At 42.7% G+C, this 25554-nt stretch overlaps 1 protein-coding gene across 6 annotated transcripts in view; it reads right to left on the minus strand.

Annotated features, from left to right (window-relative positions):
• The window catches only part of LOC121538295 (sterile alpha motif domain-containing protein 11), a 113266-nt gene that overhangs the window by 65227 nt on the left and 22485 nt on the right, over positions 1-25554 (minus strand). For all 6 annotated transcript variants that reach the window (XM_041846166.2, XM_041846167.2, XM_041846165.2 and 3 more), the window contains exon 4: positions 14344-14453. In XM_041846166.2, coding sequence (XP_041702100.1) covers positions 14344-14453 — 110 coding nt within the window. The remainder of the gene's footprint in view (positions 1-14343; positions 14454-25554) is intronic.

The raw sequence follows: 25554 nt of genomic DNA on the forward strand, positions 1-25554 counted from the left end.
CTATTCTCTGTCCTGGCACCACAATGGTGGAACAATCTTCCCCCTAAAGTCAGGACAGTCGAGTCCCTGCCCATCTCTTTAAAACGTCTGAAACCCTACCTCTTTGAAGAGTATCTTAAATAACTCACAGCGCCTCCATAAAAAAAAAAAAAAAAAAAAACATGCATCCTGTTTGCAACAAGGCACTAAAGTAATACAGCAAAAAATGTGGCAAAGCAATTAACATGTTGTCCTGAATACAAAGTATTATGTTTGGGGAAAATCCAAAACAACACATTACTGAGTACCACTCTTGTCACGTATACTCCCTCTCTGGCCTCTAGGTCACCAGGCTGCTCTTTATTATGCAAACCTGTCACCATCGGTATGCGCACCAGCGCCTCATCAGACTCACCTGGACTCCATCACCTTCCTGATTACCTCCCCTATACATTTGAAGTCAGAAGTTTACATACACCTTAGCCAAATACATTTACAGTTTTTCACAATTCCTGACATTTAATCCTAGTAAAAAGTCCCTGTCTTAGGTCAGTTAGGATCACCACTTTATTTTAAGAATGTGAAATGTCAGAATAATAGTAGAGAGAATTATTTATTTCAGCTTTTATTTCTTCATCACATTCCCAGTGGGTCAGAAGTTTACATACACTCAATTCGTATTTGGTAGCATTGCCTTTAAATTGTTTAACTTGGGTCAAATGTTTTGGGTAGCCTTCCACAAGCTTCCCACAATAAGTTGGGTGAATTTTGGCCCATTCCTCCTGACAGAGCTGGTGTAACTGAGTCAGGTTTGTAGGCCTACTTGCTCGCACACGCTTTTTCAGTTCTGCCCACAAATTTTCTATAGGATTGAGGTCAGAGCTTTGTGATGGCCACTCCAATACCTTGACTTTGTTGTCCTTAAGCCATTTTGCCACAACTTTGGAAGTATGCTTGGGGTCATTGTCCATTTGGAAGACCCATTTGCGACCAAGCTTTAACTTCCTGACTGATGTCTTGAGATGTTGCTTCAATATATCCACATACTTTTCCTTCCTCATGATGCCATCTATTTTGTGAAGTGCACCAGTCCCTCCCACAGCATGAAGCTGCCATTCCCGTGCTTCATGGTTGGGATGGTGTTCTTCGGCTTGCAAGCCACCCCCTTTTTGCTCCAAACACAACTATAGTCATTATGGCCAAACAGTTCTATTTTTGTTTCATCAGACCAGAGGACATTTCTCCAAAAAGTACGATCTTTGTCCCCATGTGCAGTTGCAAACTGTAGTCTGGCTTTTTTATGGCGGTTTTAGAGCAATGGCTTCTTCCTTGCTGAGCGGCCTTTCAGGTTATGTCGATATAGGACTCGTTTTACTGTGGATATAGATTATTTTGTACCTGTTTCCTCCAGCATCTTCACAAGGTCCTTTGCTGTTGTTCTGGGATTGATTTGCACTTTTCGCACCAAAGTACGTTCATCTCTAAGAGACAGAACGCGTCTCCTTCCTGAGTAGTATGACGGCTGCGTGGTCCCATGGTGTTTATACTTGCGTACTATTGTTTGTACAGATGAACATGATACCTTCAGGCGTTTGGAAATTGCTCCGAAGGATGAACCAGACTTGTGGAGGTCTACAAATTTTTTTCTGAGGTCTTGGCTGATTACTTTTGATTTTCCCATGATGTCAAGCAAAGAGGCACTGAGTTTGAAGGTAGGCCTTGAAATACATCCACAGGTACACCTCCAATTGACTCAAATTATGTAAATTAGCCTATCAGAAGCTTCTAAATCCATGACATCATTTTCTAGAATTTTCCAAGCTGTTTAAAGGCACAGTCAATTTAGCGTAGGTAAACTTCTGACCCACTGGAATTGTGATACAGTGAATTATAAGTGAAATAATCTGTCTGTAAACAATTGTTGGAAAAATTACTTGTGTCATGCACAAAGTAGATGTCCTAACCCACTTGCCAAAACTATAGTTTGTTAACAAGAAATTTGCGGAGTGGTTGAAAAACAAGTTTTAATGGCTCCAACCTAAGTGTATGTAAACTTTCGACTTCAACTGTATATGTCACTCCCTTTGGTTCCTTCCCTAGGCGTTATTGATTATGTTACTCTGTTCCTGTCTGTACGCTACTCTTGTTTTGTGCCATGTTTTATTTCTCATTAAATGCACTCCCTGTACTTGCTTCCCGACTCCCAGCATACATTGTTACAACTCTTCATATTTTCAAGCATAGTTGTGGCTGCATCATGTTATGTGTATGCTTGTAATCGTTAAGGACTGGGGAGTTTTTCAGGATAAAAAATAAATGGAATGGAGCTAACCCCAGGCAAATTCCTAGAGGAAAACCTGGTTCAGTCTGCTTCCACCAGACACTGGGAGATGAATTCACCTTTCAGCAGGACAATAACCTAAAACACAAGGCCAGATCTACACTGGAGTTGCTTACCAAGAAGACAGTGAATGTTCCTGAGTGGCCGAGTTACAGTTTTGACTTAAATCTACTTGAAAATCTGTGGCAAGACCTGTAAAAACATAAAATATTGTAAAACAATCAACTATTCAGGCTTTCAATTAACTTTTATCTCCCTGGTTTATACAGTAGTTAAACTTCAGCGAGATTGTGCCAGGTGAAATTCAACATAACTGTTAGTACACAATTGAAGACACTAGTTTGAAAAGAATAATGGGCAAATGTTGCACAATCCAGGTGTGGATAGCTCTTAGAGACTTATCCAGAAAGATTCACAGGTGTAATCGCAGCCAAAGGTGCTTCTACAAAGTATTGACTCGGGTGTGAATACTTATGTAAATTAGATATTTCTGTATTTCATTTTCAATAAATTTGCTAAAATGTCTAAAAACATGTTTTCATTTTGTCATTATGGGGTATTGCGTGTAGATGGGTGAGAGACATTTTTTTTTTTGAATTCAGGCTGTAACACAACAAAATGTGGAATAAGTCAAGGGGTATGAACACTTTCTGAACGCACTGTAAATGGTGCTTCTTAATTTAGAGTCAATCTAATTCACATAATTTAAAAAATCCCCATCAAAATGTGTCAGTTTAAACTAGAGATATATTTTCTTGCATGTGCTGCGTCTCAATCTACTGCATATGGCTATGTCGCCCTTCCGCATCTGCAGTGGAAAGAAAGTGGCAGAGCTACAGCGCTGTTTGTCAGACCAGGAGACATCCCGAAAATTGGTCTTCTCACAAAAAACGTCTGTAGCGTCCAAACGGTTTGAAAGATGAGACTCTCTCGAACGCAATGGTGTTTTCCGTTTTGCTCTACTACCCCCACAAGTGTCACAGGACTCGTCTGACGGTAACCCATACAAATTAATGGAAGTATGGAGGTAGTTTTGTGCCAACAAAAATAAGGCGTTAAATATGTGTAAAATATATATATATATATACATTCCTGAGCTTTCTTATATCTCCTAGATATAGGACAGACACTTCAAAACCTTTTTTGCCATTTATGAATGTGTTATTCAATGTGTTTCTATGGGCTATAGTAGTAAAGGCCAAATTCAATATCGTATCAAAAAATACAATGTTTTTGTTTTATATACCTAAAGGGGTCCTAAAATTCAAAACCAAATAACTAAAGGATCCATGGTATGACCATATGTTAGCTTAGTAAACCCCCCCCCCCCCAACAGCTTAGACTTCTAAAGGTTTAAAACGTTGGTGCTTCCATTTAACACCAAACCCGCCTTAAACCAGTCTGAGCTTGGTTAGCGCAAATGCTATCTCCTTAACTCCCACCACCAATGCTTATAACCAAGTTCACTCCTTTGCTCATTCTCATGCTAGTTTTCCCTCAGCCATCCATTCAAAACTCCAAAACTCCAGGGAGCCTTGTCCTGTTCTGCCCTCTGGCCAGCTGTATAGTAAACCCACTCCCTTCCAATCCCTCCTACGGAGGAGAATGAGGGACGAGAATGGAGAAATGGAAAGAAAGAAATGGAAACAGCCTTCAACAGAGGAAGAACTAACCTAGCCTAGGCATCTCCATAATCTACCACAGAAGCCGTCAAGCAACCATAGGGACATCCTCTGTCTCGCTCTCTCTCTTCTCCTCTCTTCCTTTCATCCTCATCCCTTCTTTCTTTCTCCTCTTTTTCTATATATTTTCTTCCCGAGGAGGGCCCGCTGACAGCTCAGACAGCCAGACTCCTTAATTCCCCCTCTTATTCCGTTAATCTGTCATCTTTATCAGGCTGGGGGGGGGAAGTGGAGGGGGGCTGGGGAAGGGGCTGCGGCCCCCGATCAATCTCTACATTACAGCTGACAGAATGGTGCTAATAACTTATTGATCCCCCTTCTGTGAGCCGGGCCTCCGCCGGCCCTGAAAGCCCCTCATTGATTGGCTACGGACCGACGTGGGGTAGGGGGGAGGGAGGATCTTCCGTTCATACTGAGAGAGGATTCACCACTGCCACTGCAGCGCCACACACACACACACACTAACACACATGCTGTTCCTCTCTCCCTCAGCGCAACCCCAGGGGAGCAGAGATAGATGGTGGGGGGGGAGCAGTAAGGCAAAGGGAGAGATGGATAGAGATTAGGGAGTGAGATGATTGAAGAGGAAAAAATTACGCTACAATAACCCATTAATTTATAGGAGAGGGCTGGGTTCACGCACTGTATATCAGTGATCAGGGTGTGTGTGTGCGTGTCAAAGTTTGGATGCCCAGAAAGACTCATCACAATGGTGCATGAGTTCCATGATGGCATGATGGCTAGTGTGCAAGATCACGAAGAGTCCTCTGAGCAGGTTCCAGTCATAGTTCTAGCACCAACCCTGTTCAGCATGATATTCTCCGCCATGGTGCAAGATGCCTTCCCAAATGACCACACTGGGATCCGCTTCAAATACCGCTTTGATGGGGGGCTGTTCAACCTGAGGAGGATGCATGCCAAAACAAAGGTTGAGTAGGTGACTGTCCGCGACCCAGAGGTGGGTAGTAACGTGCTACAAGTAACGCGTTAGATGTACTTAAGTACACTAGTACTTTTCTAGTTACTATCTGTGGGCTGTACTTGTGCTCTTATTCAATTAATTTCTGAAGGACGTAATTTACTTTTTACTTTTTACTCTGTTACATTTTACCAAATCACTTCAGGTACATAGCTTTATATTATTATATCTTCGCTGTCAGATGAAAACCTTGTCACTCCAAATGTAGTGATTTTTTAAAATTAATCGGTACTATTGGTTCCCCCTTTACGTCTGTAAGAACGATTCATGACCCCTTGACCAATTAAATGTATTCAAAATAGCTTGTCATCAAAACTCTTAGTCCATTGGCTTTCAAAGTTGTCTGTCAAACCCAGCATCTCCACCATGGCTCTTGAAGTGGCTCTTGAAGTGAAGCGCACATCTTCACTCCTAAGGACATGTTTGTGGGTTCTTAGCCAAACACGATCAGAGGTAAGTTGCACTATAATTACCTTCTGCCTTTGTAATATTATATATTTCTGGAGTAAGATAAGTATTTCTCTGATATAATTTTGCTGTTGAAATTGTGTTTTGAGGGTGAGTGCAAATGAAATGGCTAGGTAGCTAGCTAACTAGCTAGCTAGTTTGCTTTGGCTAACCCAGAATCTGACAGAATGTTTACTGTCCAGTTTTTAGCTACCCATATGACCTCTGCTTTTTGGTCTAAGTTAACTAGCCACCTTGTCATTTGCACAAAGAGTGAACAGATAAATCAGATGTGTGTGGCAATAGCTAACTAGCTAGCTATCATATTAGGTTGCCTCTAGATAAGCTGGCTAAGCTAGCTACAGTGTCAACCATGTCATGTAGCTAGCTAGCTAACTAAACCCCCGGGTGCACGTTTTGGTTTTTGCACAAGCACTACACAGCTGATTCAAATAATCAAAGCTTGATGATGAATTGGTTATTTGTATCAGCTGTATTGTGCTAGGGCAAAAACCAAAATGTGCTCCCGGGGAGGGGCCCAGGACCGAGTTTGGGAAACCCTGAGCTAGATCAATTAGACAGCTGAGTGCAGAATCCTCCCACTCCATTGCTCTCTCTCAATGTGTGGTGTGTGTGTGTCTAAATTCTGTTTTTAAGCACATCTGTCATATAGTGAAACATCTCAGTAAGCTTTTTGTGCCATTTGCTACTATAAATAAATTAGCGGCACAACCGAGGGGTAGGAGAATGGGTCAGCCAAGGAAATAAAAGACCCTTCAAAGAGGAAAGGAGAGGTTTGTAAGAAGAGGAGGATGGAGGGTATATCCTACCTTGGCAGGAAAAATATGATTGAGATGACTATGGCAATTGATATCTGCACTGTTTGATTATTTATTACTTACATGATTCTTTCCTGAATACCTACCTTGATTTAATTCCATGCGGAAATGTCTGATTTGCATACTAGTAACATGATTGATACTGAAATGTCGATATTGATTGTTTGACTGTTGTAACACTTCCCTGATCCTCCTTGATACTTTCTGAGTAAAAAGTGAAACATCACACTTGGTGTTAATCTTTTTAGTAGGCTACGCATTCACCATCACATGTACTTGAAATTATATTGTGAAATACATGTTTATTAATGCTATTGAAATTGTGAAATTATTCCAATGTCTCAAGTACCGTTTACTTTTTTATGAAATTGAGCACAGTAGCTAGGTTTCCATCCAATTTGTGACCGATTTTCATCCAAATATTCTAAAATGTGCATTAAAAAAATATGCAGATTTTCCCACCAGTGGTGTGTTTCCACCAAACTGACTTGTTGCAGATACAAATCAGTGTGTGATGATGTAATGCACACAGAATGTACTTTTCAATTAAGTTTTCATGTACCAAATAAAAATCAAATGTTCAATGAGTTTCCATCGCATTTCAACTCTACCGATAGTTTTGTTACGAAAACTGTTGCGTTAAATAGCAAATGTGCCTACTCTGGTCTTGGCACGTGCGCTCTAGCTTACAGCTGGCAGATACAGTGTGGGTAGGCTAGTCTACATGATGAGATTATGGATAAGTTTTTATTTGTCAAAACAGCTGTCAAGCATCGATCATCATGTCACCAGAATAAGAACCTCAACATTTATTGGAAAGGAGCATCAAGCTCATTCCATGCACTTTCACCACCCTGTGAAGTTCATCATAATTTATTTAATATGTAGCCTAATTTAAACTGAATGGTTTCCCGAATCGTAATGGGAGGACCACACACCATGTCATCGCGTGACTTCAAGTTTACTTTGATATGATGGTTATTAGATCAATATTTGCGCATAAAGGCTTTTACACCGCCATTTCTTGCATAATTTATTTTACAGACACAAAAAGATCCCACCATGTTGAACGAACAAATTATCTGTCGGCATTTATGAACTTGTACCGAAACTTCCTGTTTCCATCACAGCTGTTGTGATATTTTTTTATAAGGTATGACTTTACTCGCATAAAAACTGTGGATGGAAACGTGGTTAAAAGTCAACTTTGAATAAGACCGTAATTGAAACTGTACAGACTACCTGTGCTGTAGGACATCGGCAAGATGGTGCTGGCAGGCTTAAATAATAAATGAATGTCAAATCAATTGCACCAAGTTGTTGTTCTTTTTGTTTGCTGTCACAATTTACCATAAGGGGTAAAAAAATTACCAAACAAATTTTGGAACTAGTACTTAAGTCGTTTTCTGACCGCATAATTCTTTACTCTTACTAGAGTAGTTTCTAGAGGGCTACTTTTACTTGAGTAAATTACAATCTAATGAACAGTACTCTACCCACCTCTGCTGCGACCTCTTGTTTGCAGAGCACTAGCTCCTGGCTCGCATGCTGATCTGCAGATCCTCAAGGACAACTTTTAATCTGCTTGTAACAACTTCGGCCTCACAATCAGTACAAAGAAGACCAAAGTTATGTACCAATCTGCCCCATGTAATCCTTTACATGGACCCAACCATCTCTGTGAAAGGTCAGAAACTGTCAGCTACGCAGCGGTCTAAGGCACTGCATTGCAGTACTTGAGGCGTCATTACAGCCCCGGGTTCGAGCACAGGCTGTGTCCCAGCCGGCTGTGACCGGGGGACCCATGAGGCAGCGTACAATTGGCCCAGAATCGTCAGGGTTAGGGGAGGGCTTGGCCGGACGGGATTTCCTTTTCCCATCACGCTCTAGTGACTCCTTGTGGCGGGCCGGGCACCTGCAAGCTGACTTCGGTCGCCAGTTGTACGGTGTTTCCTCCGACACATTGGTGCGGCTGGCTTCCGGGTTAAGCGAGCAGTGTGTCAAGAAGCAGTGCGGCTTGGCAGGATCATGTTTCGGAGGACACATGGCTCTCGACCTTTGCCTCTCCCGAGTCTGTACGGGAGTTGCAGCAATGGTACAAGACTGTAACTACCAATTGGATATCACGAAATTGGGGAGAAAAAGGGGTAAAAAGTTTTTAAAAATACAATAAATAAACTGTCAGCTGTGGACAAATTCACCTACCTTGGTAGCACAATGTCCTGTGCTGTTCACATAGACAATGAAACAAACATCAAGATCGCCAAGGCTAGTGCAGCCTTTGGCCATCTGCGAGATTCGGTGTGGGAAAGAACAGGCATCAAACTGGTAACAAAACTGATGGTTCACCAGGCAGTTATATTACCGACCCTTACTTATGGCTGCGAATCCTGGACTGTCTACCAACGCCATGCCAGGACACTTAATCACTTTCACCTGAACTGTTTGAGGATGCTCCTGAGGATCATTTGGCAGGACAGAATCCCAGACACTGAAGTCCTCAGCCATGCCGACATGATGAACATTCCCACACTGCTTATGAAAGCATAGCTCAGATGGGCGGGCCATGTGACCAGGATGCCTGCTACCCGTCTCCCTAAGTAGATCTACTTCTGAGAGCTGAAGAATGGGAAGCGAGCACCAGGTGGGCCAAAAAAACTGCTTTAAAGACACCCTGAAGGCCTCCCTCAAGAGCTTTAACATCGATTTAAGGTCATGGGAAAGCCTTGCTCAGGATCGTCCCACCTAGCGGAATCTCATCCAGGATGGCGCTACCACCTCTGAAACCAGCAGGACCAAAAATGCCATGGTGAAGAGAGAACAGAGCAAGACCAGTAATAACAGTGCCGTCTCTCAGGAGACTCTACCAAGATGCCATGTCCAGTGTGCCAAAGAGTGCTCCGGGCTCAGATTGGTCTCATCAGCCATCTGAGCACTCACCGTACCCCAGACTCATCCCAATGAATCGTATCATGGTCATCATCAACCTATGATGGACGATCAAGGAAGGTGTGTGGGGTTTAATAGGAGTGTGATGAACCAAGATGGTACTAACACTCCCTTTGATGCAAATAATACCCTGTGAAAAAGAAATTTGGCACACACACATACACACACCCTCCATGACCCCCCACCCCCCTCCCCGACACACACATTGCCGTCTCCTCTATAACTACGTCTGGGAGACTGAACGGAGAGAGAGCGAAGAGAAAATAAGTGATCCAAAAAACACCTTATCCGCCCATTAGTCTTTCTGGTCTGACCGCAGAGCCAAGGTTTACAGTTTCCACAGGCAGCCAGACGCTCAGCCCGGCGCCCCTGCTCTCTCCCATCCTCCTCACCTCTCTCTCCCTCCCTCTCTCCCTCTCCCTCCCACAGTCCCAGAGTAGCCAGAGGCCTGGGAGGCGGACGGAGGAGGGTGGAAGGGAGGAGAGGGGGGAGTCAGCCCTCCTGTCTGTCCCTCAGATTTAATTAACGGCCTACTCCGGCGCGGAGACGGCCCAGCAGCCTGCTTCCCTTTCCTCTGACCCACGCGCACACACACACACACATACACACACACACTCACTCACACACTGCAGCCACACCCGCTGTCTGCCCTCCCCTGATACCGGCACCACACTCATTCATCGCTCTCTCTCTGTCTCCCTCTCTCTCCCTCTCCAAACTTTTCTTCCACTACACCACCTATCCCCTTCTCTTTGTCTCTGTCTCTGTCTCTGTCTCTGTCTCTGTCTCTGTCTCTGTCTCTGTCTCTGTCTCTGTCTCTGTCTCTGTCTCTGTCTCTGTCTCTGTCTCTGTCTCTGTCTCTGTCTCTGTCTCTGTCTCTGTCTCTCTCTCCCTCTTTACTCCCCTTCTCTCTGTTTCTCTAACCACAGGCCTGTTATGGAAGTTAGACACAGTGTGGAGTGAGCTGAATAAAATAATTGATGCTACAACAGAACAGAGAGCAGTTAGTACTAAACTATAGTATTACAGAGGTACAGGACTAGAGTCAGAAGTACTGTCTGTTTGGGGGTCCATCTCAAATGGCACCCTATTCCCTATATACGCCCAGGTCAAAAGTAGTGCACTATATAGGGAATAGAGGTGCCATTTAGGACCCAGACTGGTATTGGAGCAATCCCACCACAGCCAGAGTCACCATTGAAATAGTTTCTATAGAAACAAAAGTTCACACCATGACATGATAGCTACAGTGCATTCGGAAAGTATTCAGACCCCTTTACTTTTTCCACATTTTGTTAAGTTAGCCTTATTCTAAAATTGATTAAATTGTTATTTTTCCTCATCAATCTACACACAATACCCCATAATGACAAAGCAAAAACAGTTTTTATGAATGAAATATCACATTTACATAAGTATTCAGACCCTTTACTCAGTACTTTTTGAAGCACCTTTGACAGCGACTACAGCCTTGAGTCTTGACACTACAAGCTTGGCACACCTGTATTTGGAGAGTTTCTCCCATTCTTCTCTGCAGATCCTCTCAAGCTCTGTCAGGTTGGATGGGGAGAGTTGCTGCACAGCTATTTTCAGGTCTCTCCAGAGATGTTCGATCGGGTTGAAGTCCGGGCTCTGGCTGGGCCACTGAAGGACATTCAGAGACTTGTCCCGAAGCCACTCCTGTGTTGTCTTGGCTGTGTGCTTAGGGTCGTTGTCCTGTTGGAAGGTGAACCTTCTGCCCAGTCTGAGGTCTTGAGTGCTCTGAAGCAGGTTTTCATCAAGGATCTCTCTGTACTTTGCTCCGTTCATCTTTCCCTCGATCCTGACTAGTCTCCCAGTCCCTGCAGCTGAGAAACATCCCCACATTATGATTCTGCCATCTCCATGCTTCACAGTAGAGATGGTGCCATGTTTTCTCCAAATGTGATGCTTGGCATTCAGACCAAAGAGTTCAATCTTGGTTTCATCAGACCAGAAAATCTTGTTTCTCATGGTTTGAGAGTCCTTTAGGTGTCTTTTGGTAAACTCCAAGCGGGCTGTCATGTGCCTGTTACTGAGGTGTGGCTACCGTCTGGCCACTCTACCATAAAGGCCTGATTGGTGGAATGCGGCAGAGATGTTTGTCCTTCTGGAAGGTTCTCCCATCTCCATAGAGGAACTCTGGAGCTCTGTCAGAGTGACCATCGGGTTCTTGGTCACCTCCCTGACCAAGGCCCTTCTCCCCCGATTGCTCAGTTTGGAAGAGTCTTGGTGGCTCTAGGAAGAGTCTTGGTGGTTCCAAACGTCTTCCATTTAAGAATGATGGAGGCCACTGTGTTCTTGGAGACCTTCAATGCTGCAGACATTTTATGGTACCCTTCCCCAGATCTGACACAATCCTGTCTCGGAGCTCTACGGACAATTCCTTTGACCTCATGGCTTGGTTTTTGCTCTGACATGCACTGTCAACTGTGGGATCTTATATAGACAGGTGTGTGTCTTTCCAAATCATGTCCAATCTATTGAATTTACCACAGGTGGACTCCAATCAAGTTGTAGAAACATCTCAAGGATGATCAATGGAAAAAGGATGCACCTGAGCTCAAATTCAAGTCTCATAGCAAAGGGTCTGAATACTTATATAAGGTATTTAGTATTATTAAAACCTGTTTTCGCTTGTCATTATGGGGTAAGGTGTGTAGATTGATGAGGAAAACATTCAATTTAATCGATTTTAGAATAAGGCTGTAACGTAACAAAATGTGGAAAAAGTAAAGGGGTCTGAATACTTACCGAATGCACTGTATAACAATGGAAACGGTTTATCCCATCATGACAAGTATGGTCAAAAAACTATTCAAAAGTTTGTCAAGTATTAAACCTTTTAAAAACTCACCATATACATGTACACTCACCAAACCTGATCTTACCATACAGGTGTGTTCATTCTCTGTCCTATTACCTCCATGTGTCCCAGTGTGTGTGTGTGTGTGTGTGTGTATGAACATGCACTACTGTGTATATTGAGTGTGTATGTCTCTCTCTAATTTCACTGGCAGACAGAATGTGAGCTAGTGGCTGATGGGATTGGACTTGTTTACAGACACGGAGCGAGCCGCTTAGCCACCCTGTTAAATCTCCCTTTAATGCTCAAACTGACAGATTTTAGGCCCAGGCCCCCTCCGGCGCTGGCCACACCGCGCTCAAATCTCCCTCCCTCACCCCTCATTCCCCCCCCCCCCCCCCACCCTCATCCCTTTGTGTCTTTCTCCATTAAGATTACCATTCACGAGCTGATTTCCCCATTAAGCTTAGCAGCCGATTAGACAGGTCTTTTTGGGAAATCCGTCCCAAACTGGGGTCTAAAAACACTGGGCGTCTGAGACTTTAACACCCCCGCGCCCCACCCAAATGAGGGAGGATAGGCAGACACCCCTCCATGACCTCGTCCCCCCACACCTCCACCGCCTCATCCCTCTGTATTAGCAACCGTATGGGCAATTAAGCTACTAGAAGGATGAGCTCAGAGAGATACAATAGAGGACGAGGTGTTGGATTTGGGGGATGATTATGCTACATGTATGACCCTCTGACTAATGGGATGAAGAGGAACAGACCGTCCACAGGGGGTAAGGATCTGCTCTCCGAACACTGTACTACTTGACCATGGTAAGGGTACTTCTTTATGGGTTAAATCTGTGGTTGGTCAGCTTTGTTGGTAACACTTGAGAAATTTGTATTGGCTGTTTTAAAGAAAACCAAACCATGGGTTACAGTTTCTCCTGGCCCATAGACTACTTTCAGAGTAAGGAACCATCTAACCTCAAGTTGTAAAATCCTGAACTTCCCCTTTAAGATTACCTTTATAAAGGACATTTGACACTAAGGTAACGGGGATACCTAGTCAGTTGCACAACTGAATGCATTTAACCAAACTGTGTCTTCCACATTTAACCCAAGAACTCTGAATCAGAGAGGTGCGGGGGGCTGCCTTAATCGACGTCCAAGGCACCCAGGGAGCAGTTGTTGTTGGAGGTTAACTGCCTTGCTCAAGGGCAGAACAGCAGATTTTTCACCTTGCCGGCTCAGAGATTCAACCCAGCAACCTCTTGGTTACTGGCCCAACGCTCTTAACCGCTAAACTACCTGCCGCCCTTTACAAATGTAACATTGATGTAAAGTGTTAGCACTTCGTTTTTATTCTGTGACTCACCTCCAGCCTTTTGATATTTCTTGTGACAAACTCTATAAACCAAAACTCTTGGGTCAGCTGGTCTAAACCTATTTTTAACCCACAAACCAGCAGGTCCCCACCTAACCAACATTTGAGAGATAGTTTGGGTAAAAAAAAGGATAATTGTCTGTGTAAAAGTACAGTATGTCCTTGCAGTAACACAAGGCCCTTCCAGACACCTCTGACCACAAAAACAGTCGGGGACTTCCGACATGGCTTATCTCAATTATTGGTAGTGAATGTCTACTGAATAGAAAACACACACACACACATATGCACAAAGCATGATATGTAAGGACAAAAAACAGAAAAGAGACCATACACCAGCGCACAACAGCTAGAGTATCTAAATACCAATTAGTTCTATCGTGTCTAACTTTTGCCATGTTACCCAGAAATATTACACACGTATCTACCTGAAAGCATAAACATCCAACATTCAGTCTAATTCCGGACTAAAACAGTCTAATTCTGAACTAAAACAATCTGATTCAGAACAACTAAAACTAATGAAACAGTGGCTGGTGTTAGGGGTGTTTAACTGTGGGGCTGTAAGCTGTTAGAAGGCTTTTAGCTTAACACACACCATGGTTCCTTTACGCCCATGAAACTGGATTAATGGCAAACAAAGCTATTTATTTCATGGTAATTTAAAACAGGGGATTAAGGAAAAACCTGGAGTACAATAGAAAAGGCAAATAAATTACATTTAGTAATTGACTTGAGAGCCACCTTCAGGAATCAGTAATAAGCTTACAGTAAGTTCCCCAATCAAACAAATTACAGCAAATTATGGGACTAATGCATAATAGTGATTACTCATGTTGATGGAAGAATACGTAACCTCATTACAAATAAGAGGAATACGGAGAGAAAAAGAAAGAAAGACAAACACACACACACACCTATCCTACCTGTGTGTCCTGTGTTGGTGCTGAGGTCAGTTGCGGGCTGGCTCTCGGGCATGCCGTGCTGTCTGGTATGGTGGAGGTTGGAGATGATCGTAGAGAGGTCACTGTCACGACTGAAACACAGACAGAGTCAGGGGGTTAGCAACACACATTGCTTTACATGACACATTAAGACACAACAAGGCACACACACATAGTAACACAACATAGCAAAAAGCACACACATTTCAACAGGGAAAGACACAACATACCATAACATGACACAACACAACAGTACATAGCTACAGCTACAGTTAATTAAAGCTCCATTCTACCCGGTAACTCACAACACGCTTCATCCTCAGAAGAAAAATCTACTACAGAATTATGAAATATAACAAAACGTAATGCAGGCGAGGGAGAGTCTGATCTATAGAATACAAAAGACCGAACAAACACTAGCGTATATCCACACACACAAATTCACCACATACAGTTGTGTGTGCGCATGTGCGCACACACGTAAACGGACACACCTATACTAACCAAGAACCTCTCATATACCCACTGTTTTTCTGTATTCTGTAGAAATTGGAATTCAAACAGACTTCATTAGTGACTAATCAACCTGTGTGTCTATTCTTCCCTTGGCTTTGAGGTGTGTATGACACCCCAATGACAGACTCCTGCATCAAGTACCTTTTGGTCTCATCCCTACTCATCTTGAACCTTACAGTAAGATGCTTTATTCAACACATTCAGAACTCAACTAAGTCACTTAAGAGCTTAAAATTAGATTATTGCTCCCCCAAATTCAGATGGGAGAAGAGACCAGTTTGTAGTGTCTGTCTAGATACACTACAGGGATTTGTTTTAAACATTCAAGTAAAGTAAACTGCAGTAGGCCAACTAGAATACTGATCCTCAGTCAGTCTGACTCGCTAAAGGCCAGACTTCAGTTCAAATAGTATTTGTTTTACTTCAAATACTTTAGCTGCATTTGACTGAGCTTGCCTGGCACAATGGAACCAATGGCATAGTCCCAAAAGTGCAAACCCTGCCCATCGGGCACTCCAGAACTCAGTGAAAAGGGACCTTATTAGGTTACAGGGACGATGCACATTTAGCAACATTTCTGTAAATTTGCCAGCTTGCCAATTTTGAACTGTAATCCCTAGATGCTGAAAGTATTTGAAAGGAAACTAAACGCCCTCTCTCTCCCACAGTGACACCACTGCCCTAGCCTCTTGTCGAGTCCAAACCGGAGGAGGGTTTTAGAGGTTAGGGCTTGGATCTGCCTGCCCAATTCCCCACAAGCTCCCTCTAACCCAGCAGCAGCAGCCATGCACACAACTGTGTCATGGAGGTACTTCCACTCAATCTGATTAGCACTCTGATTGCATTAAGCAGCATAATGATGGAAAACAGGCACTTAGCATTTGAGGGAATATCCCAGACAAATTTCTGTCACTATATGGTAATGGGTAAAACGTTTTGGTTCACTGAATGTTACATTTGTTGTTCAAGAGTGACATCCTCAAGTGTCTTCTTTATTGTACAAAAGACAAAAGACAGATAAATCAGATACAGATACATCTCATTAAATTAAATAGTTTTTCCTGGTTTCCTTACATTTGGAGCATCAAGTCTGAACTGAATATGTCCAAATCAAGTTTAGTGAACATTCTAGTTATAATGTTGTCTAACATAAAAACAGGAGCCAAAAGGTTCCCTATATGTTCAGGGAACATTATTGCTAACCAGGAAGAGACAGCGGAGGGGGTCATGGTAACAAGGCAGAGTGGCTGGGGATGGTTCTGATTGGTCACCACTTCGAGGAGGCCACATGGTTTGCGGCTGCTGGATTCTGGCTTTTTACAGCACAATGATTATAGGCTCCAGCTCCATAATGCCAGCCTGTCGTGCTCCGAGCTGTTTTTCAAATTGTACAGAACAGATGCGTGGGAATTTATTTTGTCTGATTCTGACCACGTTGGGTTACCAGTCGCTTCTCAGTTAGCGGGAATCAGTGAGTCAAACTCAAAACACAAAGAAACGCAGACAAAACATCCTGTCTGGTTGCTAAGCGAGCAAGGATGCTTTTGTTGTGCCGTGAAATCACACTTTCGGTGACACTAGTCCGACAAAGCCCTAGACCTAAATCAAAATACAGACAAGTTGTAAAGAATATAAAATTTTATTTTTTTAATGATTTTATTCCACTCAATTCAGAGGTCTACTTTCTTTAGGTTCATAGTCAGATGGCTGGCCAACTCAGATTAACCATGCAACTCAGGTCCGCACTCATCCAAACCGCTAGCAACTAAACCCCCGACCCCACCTGCTCCCTATCACTCAAAGTGATAGTGATAATGTCACACTGAACTTCTCACTGAGGCTACGGGGTTATTATCCCGTGGTAAAGTAACAACGCTAAGCTGTGACAAGCAAGGACATCGTTAGCGCAGGTAATTAGCACACTTTTCCTGCTCTGTCCCCATGTGGTTGGCTAAAGAGGGACAGCCCCTTCCCCCCACATGGGTGGCCAGGCCAAGGTCATAATCTCTGCCTAGGGCTATAGGGAATGGACATGGGGAGATGTGGTGTGAGCGGGGCTGGGGAGGGGGTGTTTTAAGACCTAGCCGCCTGACTCAGCTCTCCCTCATGAATGGGGGGGTGGGGGGGGGGGGCAGCTAAGCAGGACATGAGCTGCCGTTTTATCACCCAGGCCGCACGCCGGAGACAATCATCTCATCCTCAGCTCATCCCTAAACTGCTCAATACCCCCCTAATCATCTCCAGTTGGTTCAGCCCACAGGACAGACAGACTGACAGACCAACAGACCGACCGACAGACGCCATGACCCAGATGCTACTACTGTAATAGCCAGGCCCTAATGCAAGGTAACTTTGACATGGATTACTATGAACACTACCTGTATTCATAAGCAGCATAGAAAGGAGGTTATTTTCATTGCTTACTGTTTGAGAATCAGAGACAATCAGAAACAGGATCCATTTAATCCAGTGAGCTTCAAATTCTACTCATCAAAAAAGAAATTCAACTTTTAGAAAACATTGTTGGGAGTTTAGCCAGTAGCTAGGTTTCCATCCAATTGGCGCATTTTCCCACCAGAGATGTGTTTCCATCAAATTAACTTGTTGATAAAAGGCTGTGCGTGATGATGTAGTACACATAAAAATACCTTTTGCGGTTAAATTCCCATTGCATTTTCAACTCTACTGATGGTTTTCTCACATATTTTTTGCATTATTTAGCAAGTGTCCCCACTCTGGTATTGGCATGTGCGCTCTAGCCAACAGTGCTATCTGCGCGCTGTTGGCTAGAGTGCATGAATAGCCTACATATTTGTATTTGTCAAATGGCAGCCAAGCATATTATGTCATCAGAATAAGACCCTCAATATTTATTGGAAAGGAGCATCAAGCTCATCACCTTGCACTTTCAGCACCCTGTGAAGTTCATCATAATGTATTTAATCTGTAGCCTAATAAACTGCATGCTTTCCCGACAAGTTGTAGTGGGAGGACCACACAACATGTCATCACGTGACTCCAAGTTTACTTCGATATGATGGTTATTATATCAATATTTGCGCATAAAAGCTTTCCCACCGACATTTTCTCGCAGAATTCAGTTTACCGACACAAATAGATCCCACCTTGTCTAGCGTATTTAGTTTTGTCGACATTTGGAAAGTTTACCGAAAAATGTTCTTTCCATCATTTTTTATCCAACGTAATTTAATTGCATAAAAAGGTTGGATGGAAACCCGGATATTATAATAATTTATTCATGCCAAGTATATTTTCTCAAAAATCCGTTGTAAATCTGTATAATATTGAGACATTTTCTTTTCGGGAACTAGTCAAAGAGAAAAGACAGATTACCAAACTCCCGATAACACTTTCTATGTAGTACGTATAATGCTCTATAACGTCCTTTATAATGACTTATAATGTGTTATAACACTGACTATAAGTGTTAATAATAACTCATAAGCTGTTATAAAACTCATGAACTACAGCAGGACCCAAACAGAAAATAGCTCCCACAGAAAAGGCTCACTGGGAAAGTTACTGGAACTTGGCAGCTGCTGCTCTTACATTACTACAGGAGACACTACTCACACTCTCCAAATGCCATGAAAAGCATATTCTCCTGGCATGGGACCAGAATAGCGGCGGGTGACCCCACGGTGCCACGCTGTGACATTGGCAAAGAGGAGCCGAGGTGACAAAGCTGGAGGGCATAGTGTGAGCTGGCACTGGCTGGCACGGGTTGGCAGTCTGGGCACCCCGATGCCATGTCTGACACCACGAATGAGACTGCATTCACAGACAGGTGTACGGGGAGGGGGGGGACGCGCGCAGCTGCCATGGTGGGGCAGAGGAGTTGTCACGCAGGTGTAGAGAGAGGGAGTTTGCATCCCAAATAGCACTGTATTCCCTATATAGTACACTACTTTTGACCAGTGCCCTTCTAGTCAATGGTAATGCAACATATAGAGAATAGGGTGCCATTTGGGACACACCCGGAGAGAAGACAGCCTGCTTGGAACAGCTGCTGCCTGCAGGTATGCTGCTACTGCAGCACTCTCCCTCCTCCTCAAGACAACAAACAGACCACACAGCCAGTTCCAACCTGCAACTGCAGGTGATCCACAGCCCTTACTCAAGTCTGCCCTGACTCACTTTCAAATATTACCGTGTGATATAGGCTCATGCCAATACAAAGGGAGAGTTAAAACAGGACACCGCTTTAATAACCATTGCTGAATGATCCTCATTCTCTGGATGTAAGTAAGTAAGACATTTTGTTGAGAAAAATTAATAAATAATGTGAAAGAAATGTAGGCTTAATGTAATAACATAGATTACCACAAATTGTATGTTTTGTTTTGTTTTCAGACAAAGACTTGTGTTCGTATACCGCTCACGTTTGGATGGAAAGACAGCCTGCAACTGGGACAGAGCAAGAAGAGGGAGTCATAAATAAATCCAGAAATATATACATAAATAAATAACAACAGGCCAGGATATCTCTTGGGCTTTACCTGTTGTTCCTTACAGAAGCTGATGTGGGGTCGATAAGGCTGCAGAGAGAAAGGAAAGTACAATGAAATAAAATATTCTGCCATGTGGAGGCTTGGTATGGTTTTCTACCTAGGCTAAACTGAGCCAGAAAATGGTGTCTGAATCTAATCTCAGTGTTTATTGAAGTAGAGGTATGTTGAATCATTGATCAAACCAAATATTCTCCCAAAGGTCCTATGTGATCTCAGATGTTGTTTCTGTTATGATCTATTATCTAATGTTAACTATTGTCTCAGTGAGTTGTCGCTTTGTGCAGAGGCGATATTACGCTTTACAAAGTAAATGCATGAGTCCAATGACCATGATAATTTGGGATTCAATTAAACAATTCTTCAAAACAGGGACAGAGATTCAAAAGAGAACAAGATTCTTTAGGACTTAAACTCTAAAAAAGGCACGAGGGTAGGTTTCCTATAGTACATAATCAAACAGCGTTTTTGAACAGCCCCCTGTTTAAGGTACAACCCTCCATATGTTTAAATGGAGAGACAGTGACTCCTGAGCATCTTTTGTTTGCCCCTCCACACAGCAAGCGCAGTAAGAAGACAAATACTCAACTTCCATGTGTGGAAAACTCGGTTCTTGCTACAAGCATCTCCTAATCTGTCATTGGATTGTTGGAACCCTGTTGCCATGGAGAAGTGGTGTGAAAGGCGCAAATAAGTCTTCAGCCTTTCTCCAGAAAGCTTGAAAAAACTTTATGTTCACTAATTAGTGCTTTGGGTGAAAGCCCTTTCCAGGAATTCCTCTGTTGCCATAATGTCCCCTTGCTGGCTTTAACCTTAGACACAATTCACCAAGAACACCATAAGAGGAGATCTCAAAGGAGTAAGAGAAAGGTTAACCCTAAGCATTTGTTAGCTGTAGGTATGTCATACACAATAAAATGTCAACACGAACAATACAGTACTATTATAATATTTATAGCTGTTGTTTTAGGAGCAAATAGCTGTCTATAAGGAGAGGAACAGACACAGGCCAACCTCTATTCTTGGAATAAAAAATTAAACTTAAGAAAACTGTCTGGACAATTCTAAGACAATGCTATAACTGAGTATAGGGCTCATACCTATATCTACCCATTCTTCCACTACACAACTGTAAACACACATCTTTCAGTCTTACCTACTGGTTTTAAGGAGTGCTACCTCCAACAAACTTTATCTCTGCGGAACTGAGATTTTTCCCTTAGCGAGCATTACTGTTGCATCTACATAAACAAAATTTACAACAATTACATGTTCTATTTCTACAGTACTAAAAACTGACAAAAGACAAAATGCCAATTTACGCAGCTCATAAATTCTACTCCAGTACATACCAGCATTGATAGAGCCTTGTCAGGTATTGTTATGCTAGTAGAGGTTGTGCAAGTTGGCACTCCCCCTGGGTTCAGCCTCTAGCACCTTGCACATGAAAAGTTAGCTCTGCCACCTACACAGAGTCACAGCGCAATGTTGTGGTGGCTATGTTAGCATCCGGCGGTTCGCGGAAGGCTATGCCTGATGGAAATGGGTATGGCAGCTTTACACAGTTACCTCTCTCTCTTTGTCCCTCTGCGGAAGGGCCTGCCACCACCACCCTCATGACAACCTCCCTCCTCCCATTTCCTCCCATGTAATCTACTTAGACGTTTATACTACACAAATAATACTGCTCTTTTCCCTTCAATAAGTAATGTGGGAAACATTTTGCTTTTGAAATAGGAAGAATTGAATTGTTGTGTATATGAAATAGAAAAACATGACATAAATGCACGACTTAGTGAGATTTCCAGGGTTATAAACGTATGTGTTGTGTGGCTTTTTTCTCCAGAGGGTGCCACTTAAAAGCCCAACATCAGCAGGTGGAATTTATATAACCCTCTCTATCAGCATTTTGGAATCAAAGCCTTATTATCTACATGACGTCCAACTCAAACAACACTCAGGTAGGCTTTGTTTTTCCCTTGAGTATAAGACACCTAAGCTACCACCGTCAAATATTTAGCAACGAATTCCATACATTTCTCTTACCGATTGCCTCAATACACTTGCAAGCCACAAACTATTGAATATCTGACTCATCATCAAATACCTTTGTCTTGCTTTATTGGAAGTTTCTGTTTCTATGGTATTTGTTTTCTGATCAGGATCTAGCCTTCTCCCTATTCCCTGGTTGTGTCTTTGCAGTTTGAGTTAAGGGAGAGAGGGACTAACCCATACATCGAAGAGCTTTAACTTTTGTTCCAGATGTGGCAATGGGTCGGACCATTAATCATCGTGTGGGTTCCAAAGTGGCACGGGCACTCTTTGCTTACTCAGCAGGAACGATGCACAGTTCTCCGCACTGTTCTGGTGGGCCTACTTAACTAATCACCCATAAAGCCGATGGCCATTAACATTAATCCGGTTAAAAGATATAGAGCTCTCTAATGAACTTGACAAGTCCTCTTCAAGGATGACAACACCTCCGAAGACCTTTCTGACAACTAGGAAATCCTGTTACTATGTAGCCACAGTACCTTAGCCTGATCCAAGAGCCTATTCCTCTGTGTTATAGCACGTCCAAGCGGTAACATCCAAACCATTTAAAAAGTGCTAGGTCAATATCTGATTGTTCCAAATATTATATTTATTTTGAAAGGGAAAATATGAATGAACGTTAAATGATCTATAGGTCGAAGGTATTACACTTGAATATTATTTTAACCTTGAAGAAGCAACTTGGGGCAAGGGAGTTGAGCTCACAAAAACAGTAAACTCCTCATGAAACCCTAAATTGATGCACAAGTGGACCCTACCACAATGTTTTTAAATTTAATCAGGTATTTTCTGCATCAGGATGAGAATGACATAGTATAATTATCTCAATTGAATATGTTGCAGGATGTAACCAAGTGTGATGTGACACAATGCTAGCGAGAATCCTGATGATGTGTGAGGTAGAGAACAGACACAATTTTACATTTTTATTTTAGTCATTTAGCAGACACTCTTATCCAGAGTGACTTACAGTTAGTGAGTGCATAAAACAATTTCATACTGGCCCCCCGTGGGAATCGAACCCACAACCCTGGCGTTGCAAGCGCCATGCTCTACCAACTGAGCTACACGGGGCCCCACAATCACACGAATGTACAGCATCCTGTATTTTTCACCATCCATTGACCAAATCCAATTTGTTAAGACCCCTCTACGACTCACTTACTGGGTCTGTGGTCAATAGAAATCAGATTTCCTTAATTGGACATCCCATTATCCCTTTTGCTCAGACCCATTGCATTTGGAGTAAAGTAGGGTCGAGACGGATGCCCGGGACAGATCGGAGCTGTGGCTCCAGCGAGTCCGCCGCCTTTTAAAGGGTAAAAGCCTGACATATTAGTCATAAGTGTTCTTTAAATTCATTATCATCTTACCACGCGAGCGGCGCATGTGTCAGGGGGGGAAATAAGCCTCTTTAATGAGGTTAGTGGATCCATGTAAAGCTTTACAGTTGCCGTGCTGTCCTCCATGTCACACACCAGTCTCGAGAAGGCAGCAACGGCAACATCCTCTCCTTCAATGAGATTGCACAAGTCGCTTCTCATGCAGTGAGCGTTAAAATTAGTTTCATTGAGGAAGTTAACGAGCAGATACTATTGACATTTCTGACAAGCTTGGCTGACAACAGAACGATACTTATCTATTCGTGTTCCTCATATTTGCATGCACAAAAAAAACACACACACACACACATTTTACATGGATAAAAGTTAAAAACAGGATTTGGGGAGATTTCTATTCCCAATTCCTTTGATTCTATTTGACTAGCATAGCACACACAAAAGTGGAGTATGTCATCAGAGCGAAGTCTCTTTCTCTTTTGTTCATGACCTGTGCTGGTGAGATATGTGAGCCGTTTCAGGAAAATAGGCGTATGTTGCATGTCACTACTTCACAGGAGAGGCATTTTTTAAATCAAAATGCATTTTTTAAAATGTGAACTTTCATGTTCCTTAATAACAAACTTGTATGCCATCTGTACATACAAATAAAATTGTAAACAGAGTAAGGTGGTGTAATAAACAACCAAAGATTTCAAGACTAAAAGGGGTGAAAGTAGTCAGCCACATCTAGCTAAGTGGATGGGTCACTATTGTCTAGACATGTACACATGTTCATGAAATACAATAGATCGTAATCACCCCCAGACACACTGGATAACTTAATGGGTCATGTAATCATCTAGTGAAGTGGAGTCTTTTGTTTTCGATCTAGTGGAGTCTTTTGTTTAGCTAGCTAAACAATGAACCTAATGGTGCTTTCAAGACGACTGGGAACTTGGAGGAATATGAGGTCAAATCATATGACGTCAGTGATCTTCAGGTTGGAAAGTCGGGGCTCTAGAAAAAGGCCTGAGTTCCCGAGTTGGAATTCCGAGTTGGAGGACCGTTCAAAACTATTTTTCCCAATCAGAGTTCTTTTTTTAAAATTGTTAAATTAAGAGCGTAGTTGGTTTAGCCACGGAAAAAGACAGGAAGCTTCCCGCTAGACATTATTGGCTGAGATAATGGATGGGCTGGCCATGCTGAGAGATTAGTTCGGATTGGTATGCCATGTAGCATGCTTCTGTCTATAACATGAGCTGCTCAGTATGTGTAGGTAGTCCTTTCTACCACAGCTTTTTTGAAAGATATGAAGAACTGCAAAAGTGTTGCTACTGTTCTCCACTTTCTGGAGGATGATTGTGCCATGCTGATTCTCTCTGACTCTGATAATGAATCAGACATTGAGAAAATCCCTGATTTAGGTAAAAATATATTTTCATTGAACCAGACATTGTAGAGTCTTCTGAAACGGCGATCAACAGTGTTGTTGTCACGGAAGAAGTTGACCCAGTGGAATGCCCGGTGGAAGCAGAGTATGATAGCTAAAGAGATGGAGAAAATTCTGGAATTCGATTGCAAATATGCAGTCGAAAAGAGAACACACAGAAGGCTGTTGTATAAAACACCTGTCTCCGGATTACATCTTCAAACTAAGGGCAACCATGGCATCTGTGACAGCGAGAGAGAAGCGTTCATCCATGTATACGGGTAAGATAGTCTAGCTAGCTACATTTTCAGATATTATACGTTTCTAATTTTGTCAGAAAGTAGTTTTCATTGCAAGATAAAGCATACTGTTAGCTAACTAGCTAACATTAGCTGGCTGGCTCGCTAGCTAGCTAACGTGCTAACATGCATGGTGGCTAGCCATGACAATCAGTTTATATTGCTAGTAGTATGGGTTGGGATTATTGCCGCATTCAAAACAACTGGGAACTCAGAAATCTCCGACTTCCAACTTCAGTGCATACAAAAAAAGAACTCTGATTGGGAAAAATAGTTTTGAACGGTCCTCCAACTCGGAATTCCAACTCGGGAACTCAGGCCTTTTTCTAGAGCCCCGACTTTCCAACCTGAAGATCACTGACGTCATATGATTTGACCTCATATTCCTCCAAGTTCCCAGTCGTCTTGAAAGCACCATTAGGTTCATTGTTTAGCTAGCTAAACAAAAGACTCCACTAGATCGAAAACAAAAGACTCCACTTCACTAGATGATTACATGACCCATTAAGTTATCCAGTGTGTCTGGGGGTGATTACGATCTATTGTATTTCATGAACATGTGTACATGTCTAGACAATAGTGACCCATCCACTTAGCTAGATGTGGCTGACTACTTTCACCCCTTTTAGTCTTGAAATCTTTGGTTGTTTACTACACCACCTTACTCTGTTTAGCACATGGCCTCACATGTGAATCCTTAAAGAGATGGGTGGGGCTAAGGCTTTAGAGGGTGTGAACGATGCTGAATGGGTGTAGACAAAGAAGAGCTCTCCAGTTGGTGTACCAAAACATTCAAGAGCCATTTTCTCAAAAGTGGGGTTACAAGTTTATCAACTTTCAAAGCAGAATTACTTTCCCCTTGTTCCTCAACTGCAGTGTATGATATACCATTTTCTAGTTCTGTCTCTACTTTTATCCAATGTAAAAAACACCATTTCAAATTTTGCTACATAGGACCGGATTGAGCCGGTCGGTCACATATACTCTCTCTCTTTCTTTCTCTCTCTCCTTCTTTCTCTCTCTCCTCCTCAGGAACTATGAAT

This window comes from Coregonus clupeaformis, chromosome 24 (assembly GCF_020615455.1).
Source record: "Coregonus clupeaformis isolate EN_2021a chromosome 24, ASM2061545v1, whole genome shotgun sequence".
NCBI classification, from domain to species: domain Eukaryota; kingdom Metazoa; phylum Chordata; class Actinopteri; order Salmoniformes; family Salmonidae; genus Coregonus; species Coregonus clupeaformis.